A 17,914-nucleotide genomic window follows, 5' to 3' on the forward strand; every position below is an offset into this window, starting at 1 on the left:
GTATTTTAAAGTACACGTCTGAATAAGGGTTAGAAATTATATGATCTCTAATTCCGCTTTGTATCTGGGCGTTTGAAGCATTTTGAAATAGGATATCTCAAGTTGAAAAGGATTGTTTGTAAGTTGAATAAATTTTGTTGTTATTTTGACCCAATTTCGTTATTTTTCTGTCGATTTTTTTAGGTGATAATTTGGTACGTGAGAGTGTTGCTCTTCACCGAGTTCACCCTCTTCTAATAAGAGGTTACAGACGCGTAGGAACTCGCAACTCGAATACGGCCTTTGTTTCTTTAGGAAGTTACTTTAATTTGTTGATATTTCTCGGATTACTTGAAGTATAAAAGAGATATTTTTGTGGCGCGTTGATCCAGCTGTTTGGATTCGATAATCATATTTTGCTTGCGGCTTTGAAACAGCTGTTTACTTGCAACTTGCAAGAGAAGCGAAATTTAAGATTAAATATTTTACAAAAATGAAACTGAAAAACATTTTCTAAAATAGAACACTTAAAAATCCGGTTTTTATCGTGTTTTCAGAACAAATAAATAAGCTAAAAAAACAGCTTTTTCCTTTCAATAATTGACTTAATATTTGCTGCAATTTTAGAAATTCTAACTGATATATTTTTCTTTAACAGCTGAAAATGAAAACCATTAAATTCACAGAAGCAATCGTGGTTTTATTTGTATTAATATTAGGTAAGTAAAGTATAGTATACTGTATGTAAACTTATCATTAAAACACCCAACTGTTCATGGACCGTTTGCCACGTAATAGCCGTCTTTGCCGGTGCATGATATTCTCTTGATGGCCATTTGTCATCTAGTCCTTGATATTGTACACATGTTTTGCAGAAAGATTCGTAGATTCAATTGTATTAGTCATGCGATACTTTTACTTCCGGTTATCGTTTGTAACGCAAAATGTAACGAAATGGGTCACGCAAGACACACATTCCTCGTTTTTCCAAAGGAAGAGCGCTAAAATTATGCCTTAAATGCTTTTGAATTATAATAAGCCCCTTAGAATTCTTAAAATATTTCTTTCTTTGAAATAAATGGTTTACAATTTAGGAACTGTTTATTATTTGATTGGGAGGGAATTTATGAGGCACTGGGGTGGGATTTCCCATTTAAATTTTCCATATTTACAGCCCTAAGCATTTTTAGCATTGCAAATGTAAATAAACTCACTAAAGAATTGATTTTTGATTTTTCATCAGGCATTTTCTCATTAGCAAGAGGTGAAAAGGATTCAGATACTGCCGCAACTTCTTGCTCAAAAGACCCACAGACAGGACAGTGCAGCACCGACAAAGAAAGTAAGTCTATTCTCATTTGTCTTCTCTCCCTCTCTTTCTCACTTATAGATCTCTCCCTTGATTAGAAATATTTTCTTTAGGTTCTCCCATTTTCCTCCCTTTGCAAAGCCTAACAAGCTAAATTCCAATTCAATCTGTGAGTTATCTGTGCCCTGGCTTCGATCAGCCTATAAAATTTGAAGGCATTAGCATATGAAGTTATTAGTAGATATATGACATTTATTCAGGGGGGGGGGGGGGGTTGGGAGATTATTCAAGTGTGGTTGGGGGGTTGGAGTTTTATTAAACTAGGCATTTTATTTCACACTTTGTTTAAAGGGAATTTCAGTCTGATGGTTGAAGGATAGGGGATGGTTGTAGGATACAAAATTACTCCTTTAAGGCAAAGCGACATGGATATGACTCAATCTGACCACGCTGTTTTTTACAATAGAGGCTTTGCACCTACAAGTGATGGCACTCAGGCAGCCAGGACAGGAGGCACAACAACAGAGTCTTTTTCCCCTGGGAAACTAATTTTTTCTTCATGTAAATCAGATTTAGACCAGATTCATGCAATTTTTGTTCCTGTCTCCTGTCATGGCTGCCATCACATGATGGTGCAAAGCCTCTATACATAAAGATTGTGATAATAAACTTTAATGTTGCAGGCTATCATCATAAAGATGACAAAAACAGTATAGCAGAAAATAAAGCCAAGTACTTAAGTGACAATATCGACCCCTCACCCCTCATCCCCAGGGGGAAGAAACCCATCATGATCTGGTGGACAGACCACATCTTTCCCCACACTAAAGCACAGGCTAATCATGAGATTTACTGCAAGAAAGGAGGCTGTATCACTTCAATTGACAAGAAACTAAAAGATGACCCTGCAACGAGGATGATGATTTTTTATGGGACAGATCTGAGGGCAGATGAGATGCCATTGCCTAGAAACCCCTGGGATGAGTGGGCGGTATTCCATGAAGAGTCACCTAAAAATAATTGGATGCTGACCTTTGAGGATGCATTAAGGTAAATCATACACAAAGATAACACGTATGTTAGAGTTTCGAGACAAGGGGGGTGTGTGTGGATGAGGGGGGCAAGAGAGGTGAAGAGATTGTTTGGGTGTGGCAGTACTAAATTATTTCTTAAATATTGTTTTAAAATAAATTAGCAGGAGTGCTTTACTAATTTTGAGGTGCTATTCAATACCAGTAAGTGGCATTTCATGGGTAGATGTTGATCATGCACCTTTAACTCAAAAAGTCTTTTGCATTCTTTACATAAAGAAGGTTAATGAGAAAATATTTTTATGCACGTAACGTGTATGGTTGCTCCAATTGCACCAAAGGTTTATTAATTGTTCATGAGCTTTTGAAACGCTACTTTATCAGCATAATTTATTCTAGTTCTTGTCTGGGCCGACTTTTCTCGATAACTAATTCATGTCTTAAAAATAAGAAGAAAAAGTGCGCGCGCAAAAAATATCAGTCTATTTCCGCTAATTGCACTCAGTTCATCTTTGGCGCACGCGCAAGAAATACTGGTCTCTTTTCACTACTCCACGGTTCCAGCATAAAAGTGGCTCCAGCTCTGGACTATATTTTTACGATTTGAAAAAATAATTAAAAACAGGACTCAAAAAGGTGAAAATTTGGATCTGCTGACTCATATCATAATCGTTTTAGAATGTTCAACCACACAGCTACGTTCAGGCGCGAATCAGATTATCCTGTGTCCAGCCAATCAATACGGGACCTTAAGGACTGGACCAATCCTCCGTTACCCCTCAAGACTAAAAACAGGTTGGTGAACTTTATTCAGAAATATTCCATTTTACAGTTCCACTCAGTAACCATGAATTTCAAGTTGAGGCTGGAGTTTCCGCGCATAGCAAAACTACAGTTTGTCACGCGGGAAATCCACCCTCGGCTTGGAACTATTATTCGTGGTCACTGAAAGAAACTGTAAACTAAGGAGTATCGTAGCCATTGCCATTATGTTTTTATCATCCAAGGAACTGCACGTACAACCTGGTTGTTATGTTTCTTTTAGATTAGCATTTTGAGAAAATGGCGTGAATTGCGAGGGCAAAAATAATTATGCTTTCTAGTTCGACCTCTAGTTCTCTTTTGTACATCAGCCTTGAGGTAAAAAAAATAAGAGCCTGACCTCAAAAATGACCTGAATCGTGACATATAAGGTCTGATTTCTTTTCAGATTGCAAAAGGAAAAAGGTCTCGCTGCAGTAGTGTACGTACAACGTGACTGCTACACACCCTCCGATAGAGAACGCTACATGGCGGAGTTGATGAAACACATTAAGATAGACTCGTACGGACCCTGTTTGAATAACAAGAAGATGCCAGAAGAAATCGACGGATTTCACAAGCTGCAAAGCCCAAAATTCTACGAATTCCTCGCCCAGTATAAGTTCCACATAGCGTTTGAAAACGCTATCTGTAACGACTACATGACGGAGAAACTTTTCCGACCGCTCGAAGTTGGTTCGGTACCAATCTATATGGGTTCGCCAGTTGCTCGGGATTGGATGCCGAATCACAAGTCAGCGGTTTTCGTCGATAATTTCGAAAGCCCTAAAGATCTTGCGGATTATATAAAGTATCTGGATGCGAATGACGAAGAATACGAAAAATATTTAGACTACAAGAAACCAGGTCAAATAAACAATGAATATTTACTTAATGCTATTGAAAACCGTCCCTGGCGCGTCCTGGGAGACTGGGATAAAATTAACTTTGGACACCGGATGTATGCAGATTGGGAGTGTTATTTGTGTGACCGCATGATAGAGCGACAGGAAGCACTGCGGGCTCATAAGTTGAATCCGGACAAAATTCCACCCCCTCCCCCAAAGTTTGCCAACAAGGATCACCTTGAATGTCCAGAACCTGTGGTTTCCCTGGAGATGGAAAATCCTGCGAACAAGAGTGTTATTTATTGGCAAGGATTTCGAGAAGCGAGAGCATTTAGGAAAATGTTAGAAGCAGGAGAGACAGACACGAGGACATTTACGTCGAAATATCTCCGAGAAAACACAGACAAATATTTCTGGAAAAAAACAGACAATCATTGAAAACAAGAACATTTTATTAATTTATTAAATAACCAAAACGCACGATTCTTGAACTGACAAGCACAAGTGAAAAGTCGAAACGTTTACAAAATATGAGCATAAATTTGACCTAAAAGTGACGTCATTATTATGAAATGAGAGATGTAGTGCGCATGTGCAGTAAATGATTGATTGCCTTGCAATCGATTTTCCTAGTGCTGCTTCGGCAAGGAAAACAAAGTAAATTATGCTAAGAAAATACTAGGCTAAGAAACGATGGAATTAATTATTTTCCAAGCATGTTCAGTACGAGTTTCACTTGAGTCAGCACTTGCAGACATTTTGAAAACTTTTTCTCATGATACGATATTTATTGGTCTCAATTTGAACGACCGTTTTATAGAATTGAATAGAAGATAATATCTATAGTATGAATTTTAATTCTAGACAAATAAAATATACCAGCTAATAGCGTATTTTCTTCTAATATATAAATTTATTTATTTATTAATTTCCTACTAAAATGTTTCCTTTCGCAAACGTGGTCGCTGTCTGGTTAAATTTCAAAGAGCGTTTTGAATAGTTGTAGTGTTTCATTCTTCATGCATTAAAATGTTTTTAATCTTGAATTTCCGTGTTTTGTACTCCTCGAAACACCAGTTGCCTACAAAGTTTTCCTCCAATTTGTGCCTATTTTTCAGGTTTCGCGCCAAATATGCAAATTAGCCCCCAAATTAAACGCTTGCAGCGAGAACTTAGAGCAAGCTTATTCACCAGTGTAAGTGGTTCATGATATACATATCTATCAAAGAAATTAATTTTCGTGCTAATCTATTTGATCGCCAACTTTTATGAGCCAAATACTGAATGAGATCAACAGAGAAGATGCGAACATGGCGCCAACCTATGAAGGAAACGCAGCAAGTCACGTGATCAAATCTTCACTAGTACATTATCCTATTAAAGCTTTACAATGTAAGCCCAACAAACCCACCCCTTGATGGAGGGGGGGGGGGGGCTGAAATGTATTAGTTACTTTACCTGTACTTGTAGCGGGTGTTTTCTGTAGTAATCTTTGACAGTCACTCGCACTAGTCCGAATGCGCATGGCAGGTACGATTCGTTGTTGTTTGACTGAGCGTCTCGACACCTAAGGCGATAAAAACGAGAACAGAATTTTACACACAATAGGAACAGGACACAAGATATCAAGAGGTATTCTTAACATTGCTAAACAGAGCGGCATCAAAGAAGGTTACATGGAAAAGAGAGTCTGTTTTTTATAATTGCATCATTAATCTACTGCTGCTTAGAAAACAATTCGTAAAGGGCTTTTTTCATAAAAATGAGTTTTAAGGATAATCGACACGAGTAAATTCAAATAGAGTATTTAATCTTTTGAGTTAGCAATGCCCTGACATTGATCAGCCCAGTACGTGGATTTTTAGAGTCTTCCTAAAAGGTTTGAAGAAGCACGGGTGGCGTAACGGCGTGGGCGCTTGCCTCTCATCAATGCGACCCGAGTTCGAGTCCCGTCGGGTTCGGTGTTGTATATGAGTAGAGTTTGTTTGTTGGTTCTCTCCTGTGCTTCGAGGGTTTTCCGGGTTCTCCGGTTTTCCTCCCTCCGCAAAAATCAACTCCTAAATTCCAATTCGATCACAGAATGAGGGCCACAGGTTTGTTAGCCACTGGCTATTAAGTGCTACCCTTGTGAAAAAGGACGTTTTTCTTTAAAGGATTGAATGTCTTTATGAATTCTTACTTCTCATAAAGAATTGCAGCAAAAGTGAGATTTCCTTTTTGCACAGAATTCCTATCTACATTACTCCATCTTATCCCGGCCAGTGAATAGTTGTACTCCACCATGTACGCTAAGTTATAAACAGCCTGTAGAAAACACAAGATATAGATAGCAGTCAAATACTATTTGAACAGGAAAATATTGGGAAGGTTTTAAGTAACAAAAGTCATGGTGCTTCATGCGCACGTGCACCCGAATCGTCTGCGCACCCTCTTTTACACCCAAACCCCACGCGTACCCAAAAAATCCCTGCACACTCCTGCCTATTCCAAGCTGCGCTTCGCCAAACCTCTTGCGCACCCAAACTTTTCCTGCGTAACTAAACTTACAGCCTTACCAGTGGCGCACACAATGGGAGCCATCCCTCCCGCTCCCCTTTGTGGCAACAAAAAGACGGCTTTTTAGAATTCATACGAGTTTTCAAATGTTTTGTTTTTCGTAATGGTTTTTTTGGTTTGGCGTTTTTGAGGTTCAAACAAAAGCTTAACTTTGAATTTGCTCTCTCCCCCTTCGCCCCTTCGGAAAATCCTGGCTACGCACCTGCTAACATCTAAACGCTAACACACTCAAAAAAATCTTGCGCGTCTAAAAAACCATTGTACTTAATAGATGCCCTGCCAATTTGGTTCATCTATGCAAGGTGTGACAGGGCGGGATCTATCTTACTCACGTGTGGATGGTCGTTCTTGGCAGCTGCCTCTGCGTACATTCTCGCTGCTCTTGTAATACTTTGTGGTACGTTCTTCCCGTACCAGTGGCTGTCACCAACTTTGATCATGGCTACGAGGGAAGAAAATCAATTCAAGGGTTGTGTAGCTGGTAGTACACTCTCCTCTCGTCTCTGGAATCTCAGGTTTGATTCACATGTATTCTCTGCTTTCACATCCCCATAATGCATTGCGTCTCTAGGAAGTAACTAATCAAAAAACTGTCCCAAATTGAAAGGTTTCTTAATTGAATTTATACTATACCTGCTTTTATCTGTACAATACTGATTATCAGTTTATTCCAAGTTATTTTTGCGTGTACAGATCATCAAGAGTTTTGGTCTTACAGAAAATGTATTGACTTACGAAAAAATGTTTAAAATTTACCTTAAACGTCTTCAATCTTCTGTCTTTTTCTGTTTTTTACTTCTTCATTTTATTTTTGGATACCAAACAAGGTACTGTCAACATTGTCTGATCAGCCTTTAACAAAATAAGTGGCTTTTTACCCTCTGGTTACCCCCCAAAGACGCAAAGTATTATGGGGATGTAAAAAGAAGAGAATAGAGTTTGTTAAGTTTCTCAATAATTCGAGGGTTTTCTTCGGGTTCTCCGGTATTTCTCCCCCCTCCCCCCCAAAAAAACATAACACTCGTTAAATTGTAGTTTGATACGTGAGTAAGCCGTGTCCTAACTTTGTTCCAGGGTATTTATAAAATTTGAATTTGTTGAAGCAGATTCGGCTTTTATTCGATCCTCACACATAACTATCAAGATAAGGTTCAAAACTAAAGTAGAAGACTTACAGAAGACCCATCCAAGTGCGGCTGATGAATTGTAATATCTTTCGACACAGTCGACAGCTGTAATATTCCCAAGGTAATCCTACATAATATAGAAATGAGAAAATAATTAATGGTAAACTTTGGAAAGGTTGGGCTCTCCCGCGGAAACCAATCAAACATGCAGGTACATGTAACCCATACGTAACTTCACTGGGCTATCTGTGGCGACTAATATTCCCCCCAGTCTCTCCTCTCTCCAATGCCACAGGAATCCTAATAGCATAGGAAGATATATCGTATATGCACAGGTAGCCTCAGCTAGGTTCCTGTGATATCATGTTATAAGAACATGCATGACGATACTTAAAAAAAGACTTTTTTTCTTACCAGTGGAGGAAAAAAACGTAAAAAAAGTCGTTAAATCCAAAAACTAAGTACACAGAACGAAAGATATACTACTTTTCAAAGGTCAGATAAGACGTCTTTACTTTATTTCACATTTGGGCGATTTTATTGAGGTTTTTAAGTATCGCCATACATTTTCTTATGACATGACACCACAGTAACCAGCTTGGGCTATCTGTGGTATATGTCGTATCGTTACCTCGTTTTCTTCACAGAGTAACGCGGCGTTGTACTGCGGAACCTCCATACCAGCCTCTCCAGCCAACACATAAGAAACGAGGGATTTGAACCTAAATAATAAGTTAAATCTGATAAGATGGTCTGCACGGTAAGTTAAGATATGGTCAAATCATTTCTCATGTGACGAGATACAATTTAGAAGGGAGGGGTGAGGTGGGATATTTGTTCTCAAATATCTAAAATGAAGTAAAATCTCAGAAATGAATGTACTGTCTGTTTGCATGTATACAAAACAACGAATTGGTGTATAGATATAGACACTACAAACACCCAGTATCAAGCATTTTAACAGGTCTTTGGGGGGGGGGGGGGGGGGGGAGGGGAAGGGGAAAGAGAGTATTTACTGATACTCGCCACCTAAATCAAGTAAACTTGAATCCTTAGAGTAAGATAAATATTCCATCCACTTACAGGTCTCCTTTGTAGTACGCGTTAAGTCCCTGTCGTAACAGCCATCCTATTTCAGGGTGTTGTTCAGCAATATAGCGTAAATACCTAAAAATACAGAAAAGAAAATATGAATACTGCTTTAACGGTATTGCTGTGAAGGCCCTCATGAGGCGCGAGGAGGATTGGTTACAGGTAACGCGGTATCCCTGTGGTAAAATAAAAGGAGGGAGAGGGTGGTGGAAAGAAAGTGAAATGAGAGAAAAGGGAAGGAGTAAGGAGGGACGAAGTGATACAAGTGAGATGGGAGAAAAGGAGGCAAACAGATAGTATGGGAAAAGGATGAGAGGAGGGGAGGAACTGAAGCAAGTGGAAGAGGTAGAAAAGAAGGAAAGGATAAATGAATGAATGAAAAAAAAGAATGAATGAATGACACCTTTTTCAAACGGGGTAGCCCGTTCAGCCATATTTTTTTTACCGTTATCAACACGAGCCCTGACGAAAAATGAAGCAAGTGGATAGATGGGAAGGAAAGGAAGAGACAAGAAACGAAAAGAGAAGAAAATAAGAGCAAGTTTAGGAAAGATCTACTTACACCACTGCCATGGAACAGTCTTTATTCGTGTGTTGTCCTGTTCGTAATTCTTCACCAACAGAAATACAAGCTCCTGGATGACCCTTACCCGCTGCTTGACGCCAATAATGAATTGCTTTTTTCTATGAAATAAATTTATTGAATCACTTTATCTGTCTTTATGACAGCATGGCTAAAGTAATACACCCCAGAACAATGAACTGGTTTTCCCGAAGGTATTAACCAATCAAACTTAGGTTTAGCCGCAGTCACGTGACTCTTAATGGTCACAGAACAGTGAACTGGTTTCCCGAAGGTATTAACCAATCAAACTCAGGTTTAGCTGCAGTCACGTGACTCTTAATCGTCACATGTAACTTGAATCTAGGTAATACATCCCAGAACAGTGTTCCCGGAAATTAACGAAATCATATTCAAGCATTAGCTAGTCACGTGACCCATGATGGTCACGTGGAACATACCAGGAAACAAGTGGCAAGTCATGTGACTCATTCTATGATATAGAAATAGCGATATGATATAGAATTAGTCCAAAACCAATGTCTCCTGTCTTCTCTTTTTCAAACTAGTGCGTCGCGATGCAAGGCCTGGACGTTATTTAAACTTTAGTCAAAATAAACTTACAGAATGTTTCGACATAAATCTAGATTATGTTAAACAAGGCGAATAAATACCTTCATTTTCTGTTCGATTGAAATCTTCTTACCCTACCTTGTCAGGGGTGACACCAGCACCCATCCACCCGTTGTCGTAAGCTACGCCAAGATTGTACAGGCCATCTCTGTCTCCTTTTCTTGCAGCTCGTTTAAAGTGGAAGACAGCGCCCGTGAAGTTTGCCCGATAGTTGACTTCGAAGAATCCCATTGCATTGAGTGCTGGTGGAAAATCCTGACGAGAACAGGATAAATGACCGAGTGAATTATCAGAGCTGAAATATGATCACTAGAATATTCTATTTCATTTACCTGTTCTGCTGCTTTTGCTATAAGCTCCATCCCCTCTGTCTCGTTCATCTCTGTGCCCTGTCCCTAAACATAAACAACAATGTTAATTCAATCTACGAATATCGATACTCAGAAGTTGAGGATTAGAACGACAGAGACACAGACGGAAGGGAAGGAAGAAGACAGACAGACATGCTAGCTGACACAAAGACAGGACTGCTTCGACCTCCAAAACACCATCGACATTATTAAAACCAAACAATAAAAAAATGATAAAACAATCTTTGTCGACCGATCGAACGACTGACCAACCGACCGACCGACCGGCGAACCGACCGACCGGCGAACCGACCGACCTGTATTTCCAACCGTTTTACCTTAAGTTTCGAGACTCCAAGGTTAAAAAGTCCCTCGGGATTTCCCATGTCAGCACTCATCTTGTAGTACTTGACAGCTTTATCCAAATCTCTCTGAATGCCTCTCTTGCCGTAGAAATATAGCTCACCTACGATTCCCTTGTATGGAAAAAAACTTATATTATAAAACTGACATTACTCCCCGCCCATAAGGAGGTGCACTCTACATGCACGACCACTCGACACGAATACTCCACTCCAGGCATGAACTACACAGCGGTGAAAGACAGCGCCGTATCAGCGCAAGCCACCCATGGAAAGCAAGCACAGGCAACAAACACTCCACACGTCCTCCCCCAGGGAAGGGGGAGGGGAGAAAATAATGTTACTATGATTACCTGGGCGTCGCCAATTCCCTGCAAGGCCTGATGGGCTAGCCATTGGAATATATCTGAATCTTTTCCCTTGTGTTTTGCTAACTCATCGTAGTCATCAAGTCGTACCGCTTCTGAATGGGTCTGTGGAAAACGAAGCAAAATCCGTCAGTGCTGGCTTGTATTATTAAGTCAGAGAAAGCTGGCCGGGAATGTCTTACGTGTACAGCATGGTGTTCTTGTAGAACCCTGTCTGCAGTGACTGCCGCCATCTTGAAATATCCTGACAAAATAAAAATGAACATTTTGGTATCAAATATTTTTCCTAATAAATAAACACACGTAACAGATATTCTTAAATATGTTTTAAAATATTGTGGTAGAGTTGTTTCCTGAAATCTCTGAGATCGATTATGTGAAATGTAAATACGAGGGTATCTTTCGCAACGTTGTTTATGAAAGTTTCTCTCAAGTTTTATCTGGCTAAATTAAAGCCAAGGAAAACACAAGAGAGCATGCGCAGAATGCCCCCAAAGGCGTCTGCCTTATCTACAAGCACAATGCATGTGGTTCTTGCTACATTGAAATATTTACAGCACATAAATGAACACAGGTGTTGTTATTTATGGAGGAACGAAAACCGTGACAAAGGTGGTGTACAATTCTTACCAGCAGAAATGTCACATTGTTTGGTCACGCCATCTCCACCAATGAGAAAACGGTATGCTAGAGACATCTGTGAGAGAGGATGATCGAGAACAGCCCCAACAAGAAAGAACTGCCTTGCCTAGGGTATAATAGATACGTCGTAATGTTACGAGCAAATCGGAACAAACGAGCGATAAACCTTCAATTTCAGGCAACGTGTCATTCTCTGGAGAATAAGATTCTTTGTTTGAGTCGTATCCATATTCATGTGTTTTCTCAGATGCAACCGTTAAACAAAGAAATGATGCTCAAGGGAATGACACGTGGCCTGAAATGGAAAAAATCTACGCCCAAGATAAAGAGGTCTATTTAATTTACCTTGTCTAAGTCTCGTGGTACCCCCAGACCAGTCGTGTATATAACACCAGCAGTGTACAGGGACTTGTGGTGCTTTGAGCATCCTGATACACGGAAGAGACTCAACGCTAATGGCATATTGTTGATACTGCGTAGCTTTGCAATAAAACGAAAACAGGGGAAACGTTTTTTAAAACGTAGAAAATTTAAAATTTAAAAATTTTTAAAAAAATTTAAAATTTAAAATTTAAAAATTCTTCACTGCGAATAAGTTTTTTTGCAATTAGGAAACAAAAGAACTGCACAAAAGCAAAGGCCTCATTGTTACTGACTGCAACTGATGGCGCTGTTGCCAAACAAAACAAACGAATATGACAGTGGTGTTGAATATTGAATGACGATATCGATATGATGATGATGGTAGAGACGGTAATGATGGTGGTGGTGATGATGGTGATGATGTTGAAGATGATGATGTTGATAATGCTGATTAAGATGATGATTATGATAGCGGTAACGTTGATGATTGCGGTGACGTCGATGATGGCGTTGACGTCGATGATGTTGGTGGCGACGGTGACGTGACAATGATGATTATGACGGTAATAATGATGACCGTCATCGCGGGACGAGAGGAATACAAAAGAGAAAGGCAAACTTACCATTAGTTTAGAAGCGATGTCAAAAATCCGTTCTCCAGCTGTTGTTATGTTAACTGTTTCGTTTTTCAACACGTTCAAAACTACATTGTCAGCTTCGGGAGTCTCTCCGGTAAACGTCACCTCACACATAGGATAATCTGAGTCATGGTTACTATAGTAACTATGTAGGACATCATAGGTCATAGGTTTTGCCATGCATCTATCTACGACAAAAACATGAAGGGTAGGATGTAATGGGTGCGGTATTCAAAAACATGCAACGATATCACGCAACACTGTGGCGAACACTGTAAGTCACGAGTTGTAGAGTACGTGACGCACCATCACGTGACGTCACGTGACGGCAGTCATGTTAGATGGCAGGAACAACACAATTGGTTTACATGAGAAAGAATTCAAATCCCGAGATGAAACCATAGGCAGCCCAAGCTGTATTATTAGCGTCGGCACATGATGGTGCAAAACCTATATTACCATGCACTCCTTGCGCACAAGGGTGGCGTAGCATCGTGGACTTGGTATCGCATGTGAGTTGAATTTGTTAATAGGTCTCCTTCGGTTCGAGGGTTCCGGTTGTCCGGTTTTACTCTCTCCACGCTTAATTCCGATTCAATTTCTAAGTTAGCCGTGCGCTGACATAGGTCAGTCCAGAGGTTGTCTTTTAGGGTATTAATAGAACTTGAAGGTTTAACTCACCATCATCTAATTGTTCTAAACTCTCCTCCATTCGTCTGTCGATTTCTATTTCTTCCATTTTCATTGTTAATCCATAGATTACATTTGCACAACGGCTGTAATAACTGTCCATACCTTGATGGGGAAATGATACAGACTATAAAGAAAGAACGAAAAACGAAAGAAAACAGACAAACAAACAGACAACAGGAGAGAGAGAAAAAGATAACGAGAACGAAGGACTAAGGAAGGAAGGAAGGAAGGAAGGAAGGAAGGAAGGAAGGAGGTCTTTTATTAGTTTTTCCAAAATCTATTCAACATACCAACAAGAAACATGGGATGATCCTTGGGCGGGATCGGTACCTGGACAAAAAAAAAGCTTTTATGATTTATGATAAGATCAAATTTTGCTTAATTCTCCATTTTCCATACATCGGTTCACTGGTCAAACACAAAGCGCTCAAGCGAGGCGCCAATGTACTTTCAAAGGATTATTCAAATTTGAACCTTGCAACCTCGACTGAATGCTTTGTGTTTGACCAGTGAAGCGATGTATGGAAAATGGTGAGTTCCCTGATTTAAAAATGTAGAGCTATTTAACATACCTCTGAAGGCTTCAGCACACGTCGGCGATATAAAGTAGTTGGACCCATAAAACCCTCAAACGAACAGAAACCAGTAGTACCACCTAGTATCCAGAATCCTTCACTGTCATCGAAGTGATACGATCCCATGGGAAAACTAGGAGTGAAAAAAATAAATGAAAGTCTTTATCTTATTATCTGCTCCAAATGGTGCTCAAACACTGACCCTTATGTACTTTCAAACAGGAAAAATCTATTGAAAACTTGCGATTTAGATGATGAACATTCCGCACGAGAAAGAAAATGACGTCGTGTGAAAACCCAAAAATTGCAGGGTTTTAATCACTTGTGATTCAGCTGAAAACTCCGAGTACAGTGCCCGAACTTTGTACTGGCGATATGTGGGACCGACCCGCGAAATCTTTAGAGATTCAAAGTATTAACATTCCACACGAGACAGGAAATGACGTCGTGTGAAACCCAGCAACTGTGACGTCATACGTATGGAAAAACGACTTCCGGGTCCACAAGGGAAAGGCGGTCCTTTAAAGAATATTCCTACTTTTCCTTTGCATTCGTTGTCCTAAGTTCTATTTTTTTGAGGCAGAGTTTAAACCGTCGAGAACACTTTTCTCTCTATTCTAGCGGTTTATGTAAGCAGTTAGACCCGAAAATACGTCACACCTTAAAAGCTCCAATGAGTGAGGGGGAGTAACATGAAAGACAAAACTTACTCATGGTGTTCAAACTGGAACTCGTTTTCAAAGTTGTTGCCATATCTCACAGTAAAGGTGACAACAGTATCATTAAAAGCCATAATAACTTGGTTCCATGTGTTTCGCCGTATACCACCTCTGGTGATGAATGCATGGGCTTTTTTGTTCTTGTAGTTTACCTGGGTATGAAACTGACCTGTAGGAAACAGACCTAATTCACTTGTGGTGCAATATATGTTGCCTATTTCAGACCACCTGTCATTCCCTTTAGAGTAATACTTTGTTTGAGTTGTATCCATATACTCATGTGTCTTGCTCGACCATTAAACAAAGAAATGATACTCTAGGGAATGACACGTGGTCTGAAATAGGAAAACATTGCACCATGACGAATTAGGTCTAATAACAATAATAAAATTGCTGGATCTAGTTTGAAATATGAACTCAGAAAACAACTGCGGTCCTTGATAGGAATTGAGCTCACATCAGATACTGGTTAGAAGCTCTGGCACTGAGCCTCTATATAGGAACACTTGTGGTGTGCTGTCAATGAGATTCACTTGAAATAATAATAAATATTGGTAATGTTTTTTGATATTTTGCACTGGCTACGAAAGGCAGTCAATCATCAGTCCTCATTTACCAGATATCGTTAATGCCACTAGCGGAGTAAGAAAATTATCATTTCTAATTTGTATAACACCACATAGATTTCTGGTGCAAGCCTCGAGCACGTAGATCCAGGTTGTTATTGTAAACCTGAAAAAAAAATATCACCAAGGTTTAGATTTAGGGTGCAATATTTTTGGGAGCAGAGAAGGAATGGTATGAGAGTCTAGTCAGTCCAGAACAATAGTTATTCGAAGTGGTTGCCATATTTCGACTTGGCATATAAAATGGGCTGATAAATATAATCTCTGTGCAGGGGGATCTAAGGGGTGGTCTGGGGAGGGGGGTTATGTAGACACCCTTACTGCCATTGAACCTCTAAATGAGGAACTACAATCCAACTCTTTAGTTCCTTTCACTGTATTGAAGCCACTACCAAAGCCAATTTGGAGCTGGCTTTTTTTTTGGTTGTGCAATTTATTTTTCGAACCTTGAACCTCCCTGCCCATAATCCTGGGTTTGCCCCTGCTGTGTGTACTGTATACAGATATTGGTACCTTGGTTTGGAGGTCTTCTGGATCTCATTAAGATATGGATCTTTCCAGTCCAGAGGAGGAAGACGTCTTCAGTAATTGTGAAAAAGCATGCAAAACTAAGATTAGTATGCATTATACTCTGGACAATAAAGTGGTGGGTAGGATAGCAAGAATATATTACATGGATACGTGTGAGGGATGAAGATGGGTGAAAGAGACAAGAAGAGATGAAAGGAGGGGAGACAAGATGAGAAAAGAGAAGATTGGTGGAGAAGACATGAACTGAGATGAGAGGAGAGAGGGGAAATGAGAGGAAATGAGAGGAGTTGAGAGAAGAGATGAGAGAAGAAGACATGAAATGAGACAAATGGAGATGAGAGAAGAGAGGGGAGATAAAAGGATGGGAGAGATGAGAGGAGAGGAAAAGACAGAAGAGAAAGGAGGATTTGTAAACTAAAACATCCAACATTAAAACTTTAAAATACAGGTTTACATACTTCTTAAAGCCTTCTTCTTTGCCAGCCAAGACTACTGGGAAATCCACAAAATTAACAATATCTGTAGAACAGAAAGTTATATGATCAAAAATTCCCATTGCTTTCAATTAATAACTGTAGTACACATGACTTATAAAAAAATCCTTACCTCATACCCTTGCACCCACCATAGAACTGAAAACATTAGGGTACAAGACATGTGATATGTTTTTAAATTAAATGAAACCTCGACCAGTTATTTACCATTTACAAGTTGACATCTGTGGATTTTCCTCTTCTCTGCTCTTTGCAAAAAACTCGCAAAACAAGAAAAGCAGTAACCTTGCTTGACAGGTCTGCTCCAGGGAGGTAACAGAGATACTTCTCTGCTGTCACTTGTAAAAACAGCTGCTTTTTGACCATTTTTTCCATACAACGACAATGAATCAATATCAACGACTGAAACAACCAGTCTCAAGCGAAATGTGTGCAAATCTGTGGCGATGTTTAGTGCTTTGTTGTCCCCAAACACTAGAGAATCCCTGAGCTTCACTTTGACAGAACGGGTCGTTGTTTCTGTTGTTCTTAGCGCAACAACAAAATTGTATCTGAATTCAATTCTTTCAGTGTTTTCATGACCGTACGAAATAAGTTCTATCGTTATTATTCGAGCTGTTTTGCACCTGTAGTCCACGCGAACAAGAAAGTACTGACTGGCATGAGAAGAAAGTGGTTGGCGAATTTCAATAAAGTCGTCAAAAAGCTGAGCACTTTGAAATAAACTTTCTTGCACACTGGCTGAAACTTCGCCGTCAAATTTTGCCGGATCTTGTAATTTTGATAAAGACAAAAACGTCAAAAGAAACAAAACAGAAATGCTGGGAGTTTTAGATTGATAAAAACGCAATCTCATAGCCATTCTTAATTCATTTGACGTTTAATTCAATCCACTTGGTTCTATTCAATTGGAATTGCTAAGATACCACTGAAGTCTCGCAAATATTTAAACCAATAAACCAACATGGTAGTGTTTCGTAATTAAATATGGATATAGACATACCAGCGTGTAAAGAATAGTGTTCCAGACTGCCATTTTGCTAAAAAGAACGTCAGAATTTTTCTTAACTTTTGTCAACTTTTTGAAAATCACCAGGCGTTCTAAACTTCAACACAGGATGCCCGCGCCTTCATACGAAATGCAACAAATTTTCCTCTTAACATATTTGAAAACATGTTTTAACTCGCAAATATCTGTAAAAATTTAGCTCCAAACCTAAGACAGCTTTCAAGGATATGTTAATTTTCGAAGCCCCCAAACAACCCATGAAAATTTTTAAATTCAAATTGAGGCCCCCCCTTCTTGTTTGCATGTTAAATTTTTAGGGCCTCCCTTTCATGTCCCAAAAAAATTCGGTACCCACCCTCCCCTCCCTTAACAATGTTTTTAAAACTAGAGGATATGAGAGTGGATTGGGAATTTGTAGACATTATTTAAGCACAAAATAAGTCCCAATATTTATATAGACTGAATCGAAAAAACGTAAGAATTTTATTCTACACTACATTATTTGCAAATTCTCTGCACTCACTCATAACTATCACTTTAACGCTCACATGCAGCATCTCAGATACTCAATATTAATTTTTCAGGAACTCATTGGAATTCCTGTGT

At 39.4% G+C, this 17,914-nt stretch overlaps 2 protein-coding genes across 2 annotated transcripts; one reads left to right on the forward strand and one right to left on the reverse strand.

Moving 5' to 3' along the window:
* The first annotated feature begins 16 nt into the window (after nucleotides 1–16).
* LOC116303492 (GDP-fucose protein O-fucosyltransferase 4) lies at nucleotides 17–5,014 on the forward strand. Its single transcript, XM_031713047.2, has 6 exons — nucleotides 17–118; nucleotides 638–698; nucleotides 1,223–1,321; nucleotides 1,972–2,338; nucleotides 2,998–3,114; nucleotides 3,530–5,014. The coding sequence occupies exons 2-6, from the start codon at nucleotides 644–646 to the stop codon at nucleotides 4,404–4,406; spliced, it is 1,515 nt and encodes a 504-aa protein (XP_031568907.1). The 5' UTR covers nucleotides 17–118; nucleotides 638–643; the 3' UTR covers nucleotides 4,407–5,014.
* On the reverse strand, nucleotides 4,955–17,488 carry LOC116303491 (protein sel-1 homolog 3). Its single transcript, XM_031713045.2, has 24 exons — nucleotides 16,507–17,488; nucleotides 16,264–16,324; nucleotides 15,788–15,853; nucleotides 15,265–15,380; nucleotides 14,640–14,817; nucleotides 13,927–14,062; nucleotides 13,645–13,684; nucleotides 13,343–13,456; nucleotides 12,647–12,849; nucleotides 12,006–12,140; nucleotides 11,649–11,766; nucleotides 11,201–11,262; nucleotides 11,004–11,123; nucleotides 10,627–10,764; nucleotides 10,271–10,333; nucleotides 10,017–10,193; nucleotides 9,306–9,427; nucleotides 8,735–8,818; nucleotides 8,283–8,373; nucleotides 7,700–7,778; nucleotides 6,857–6,966; nucleotides 6,148–6,272; nucleotides 5,427–5,535; nucleotides 4,955–5,289 (listed from the first exon to the last, which is right to left on the reverse strand). The coding sequence occupies exons 1-24, from the start codon at nucleotides 17,159–17,161 to the stop codon at nucleotides 5,212–5,214; spliced, it is 3,180 nt and encodes a 1,059-aa protein (XP_031568905.2). The 5' UTR covers nucleotides 17,162–17,488; the 3' UTR covers nucleotides 4,955–5,211.
* Between the last annotated feature and the right edge of the window lie 426 nt (nucleotides 17,489–17,914).

This window comes from Actinia tenebrosa, unplaced genomic scaffold (assembly GCF_029948245.1).
Source record: "Actinia tenebrosa isolate PJP-AT-01 unplaced genomic scaffold, QUT_ActTen_1.0 PGA_scaffold0__85_contigs__length_37466705, whole genome shotgun sequence".
Lineage (NCBI taxonomy): Eukaryota > Metazoa > Cnidaria > Anthozoa > Actiniaria > Actiniidae > Actinia > Actinia tenebrosa.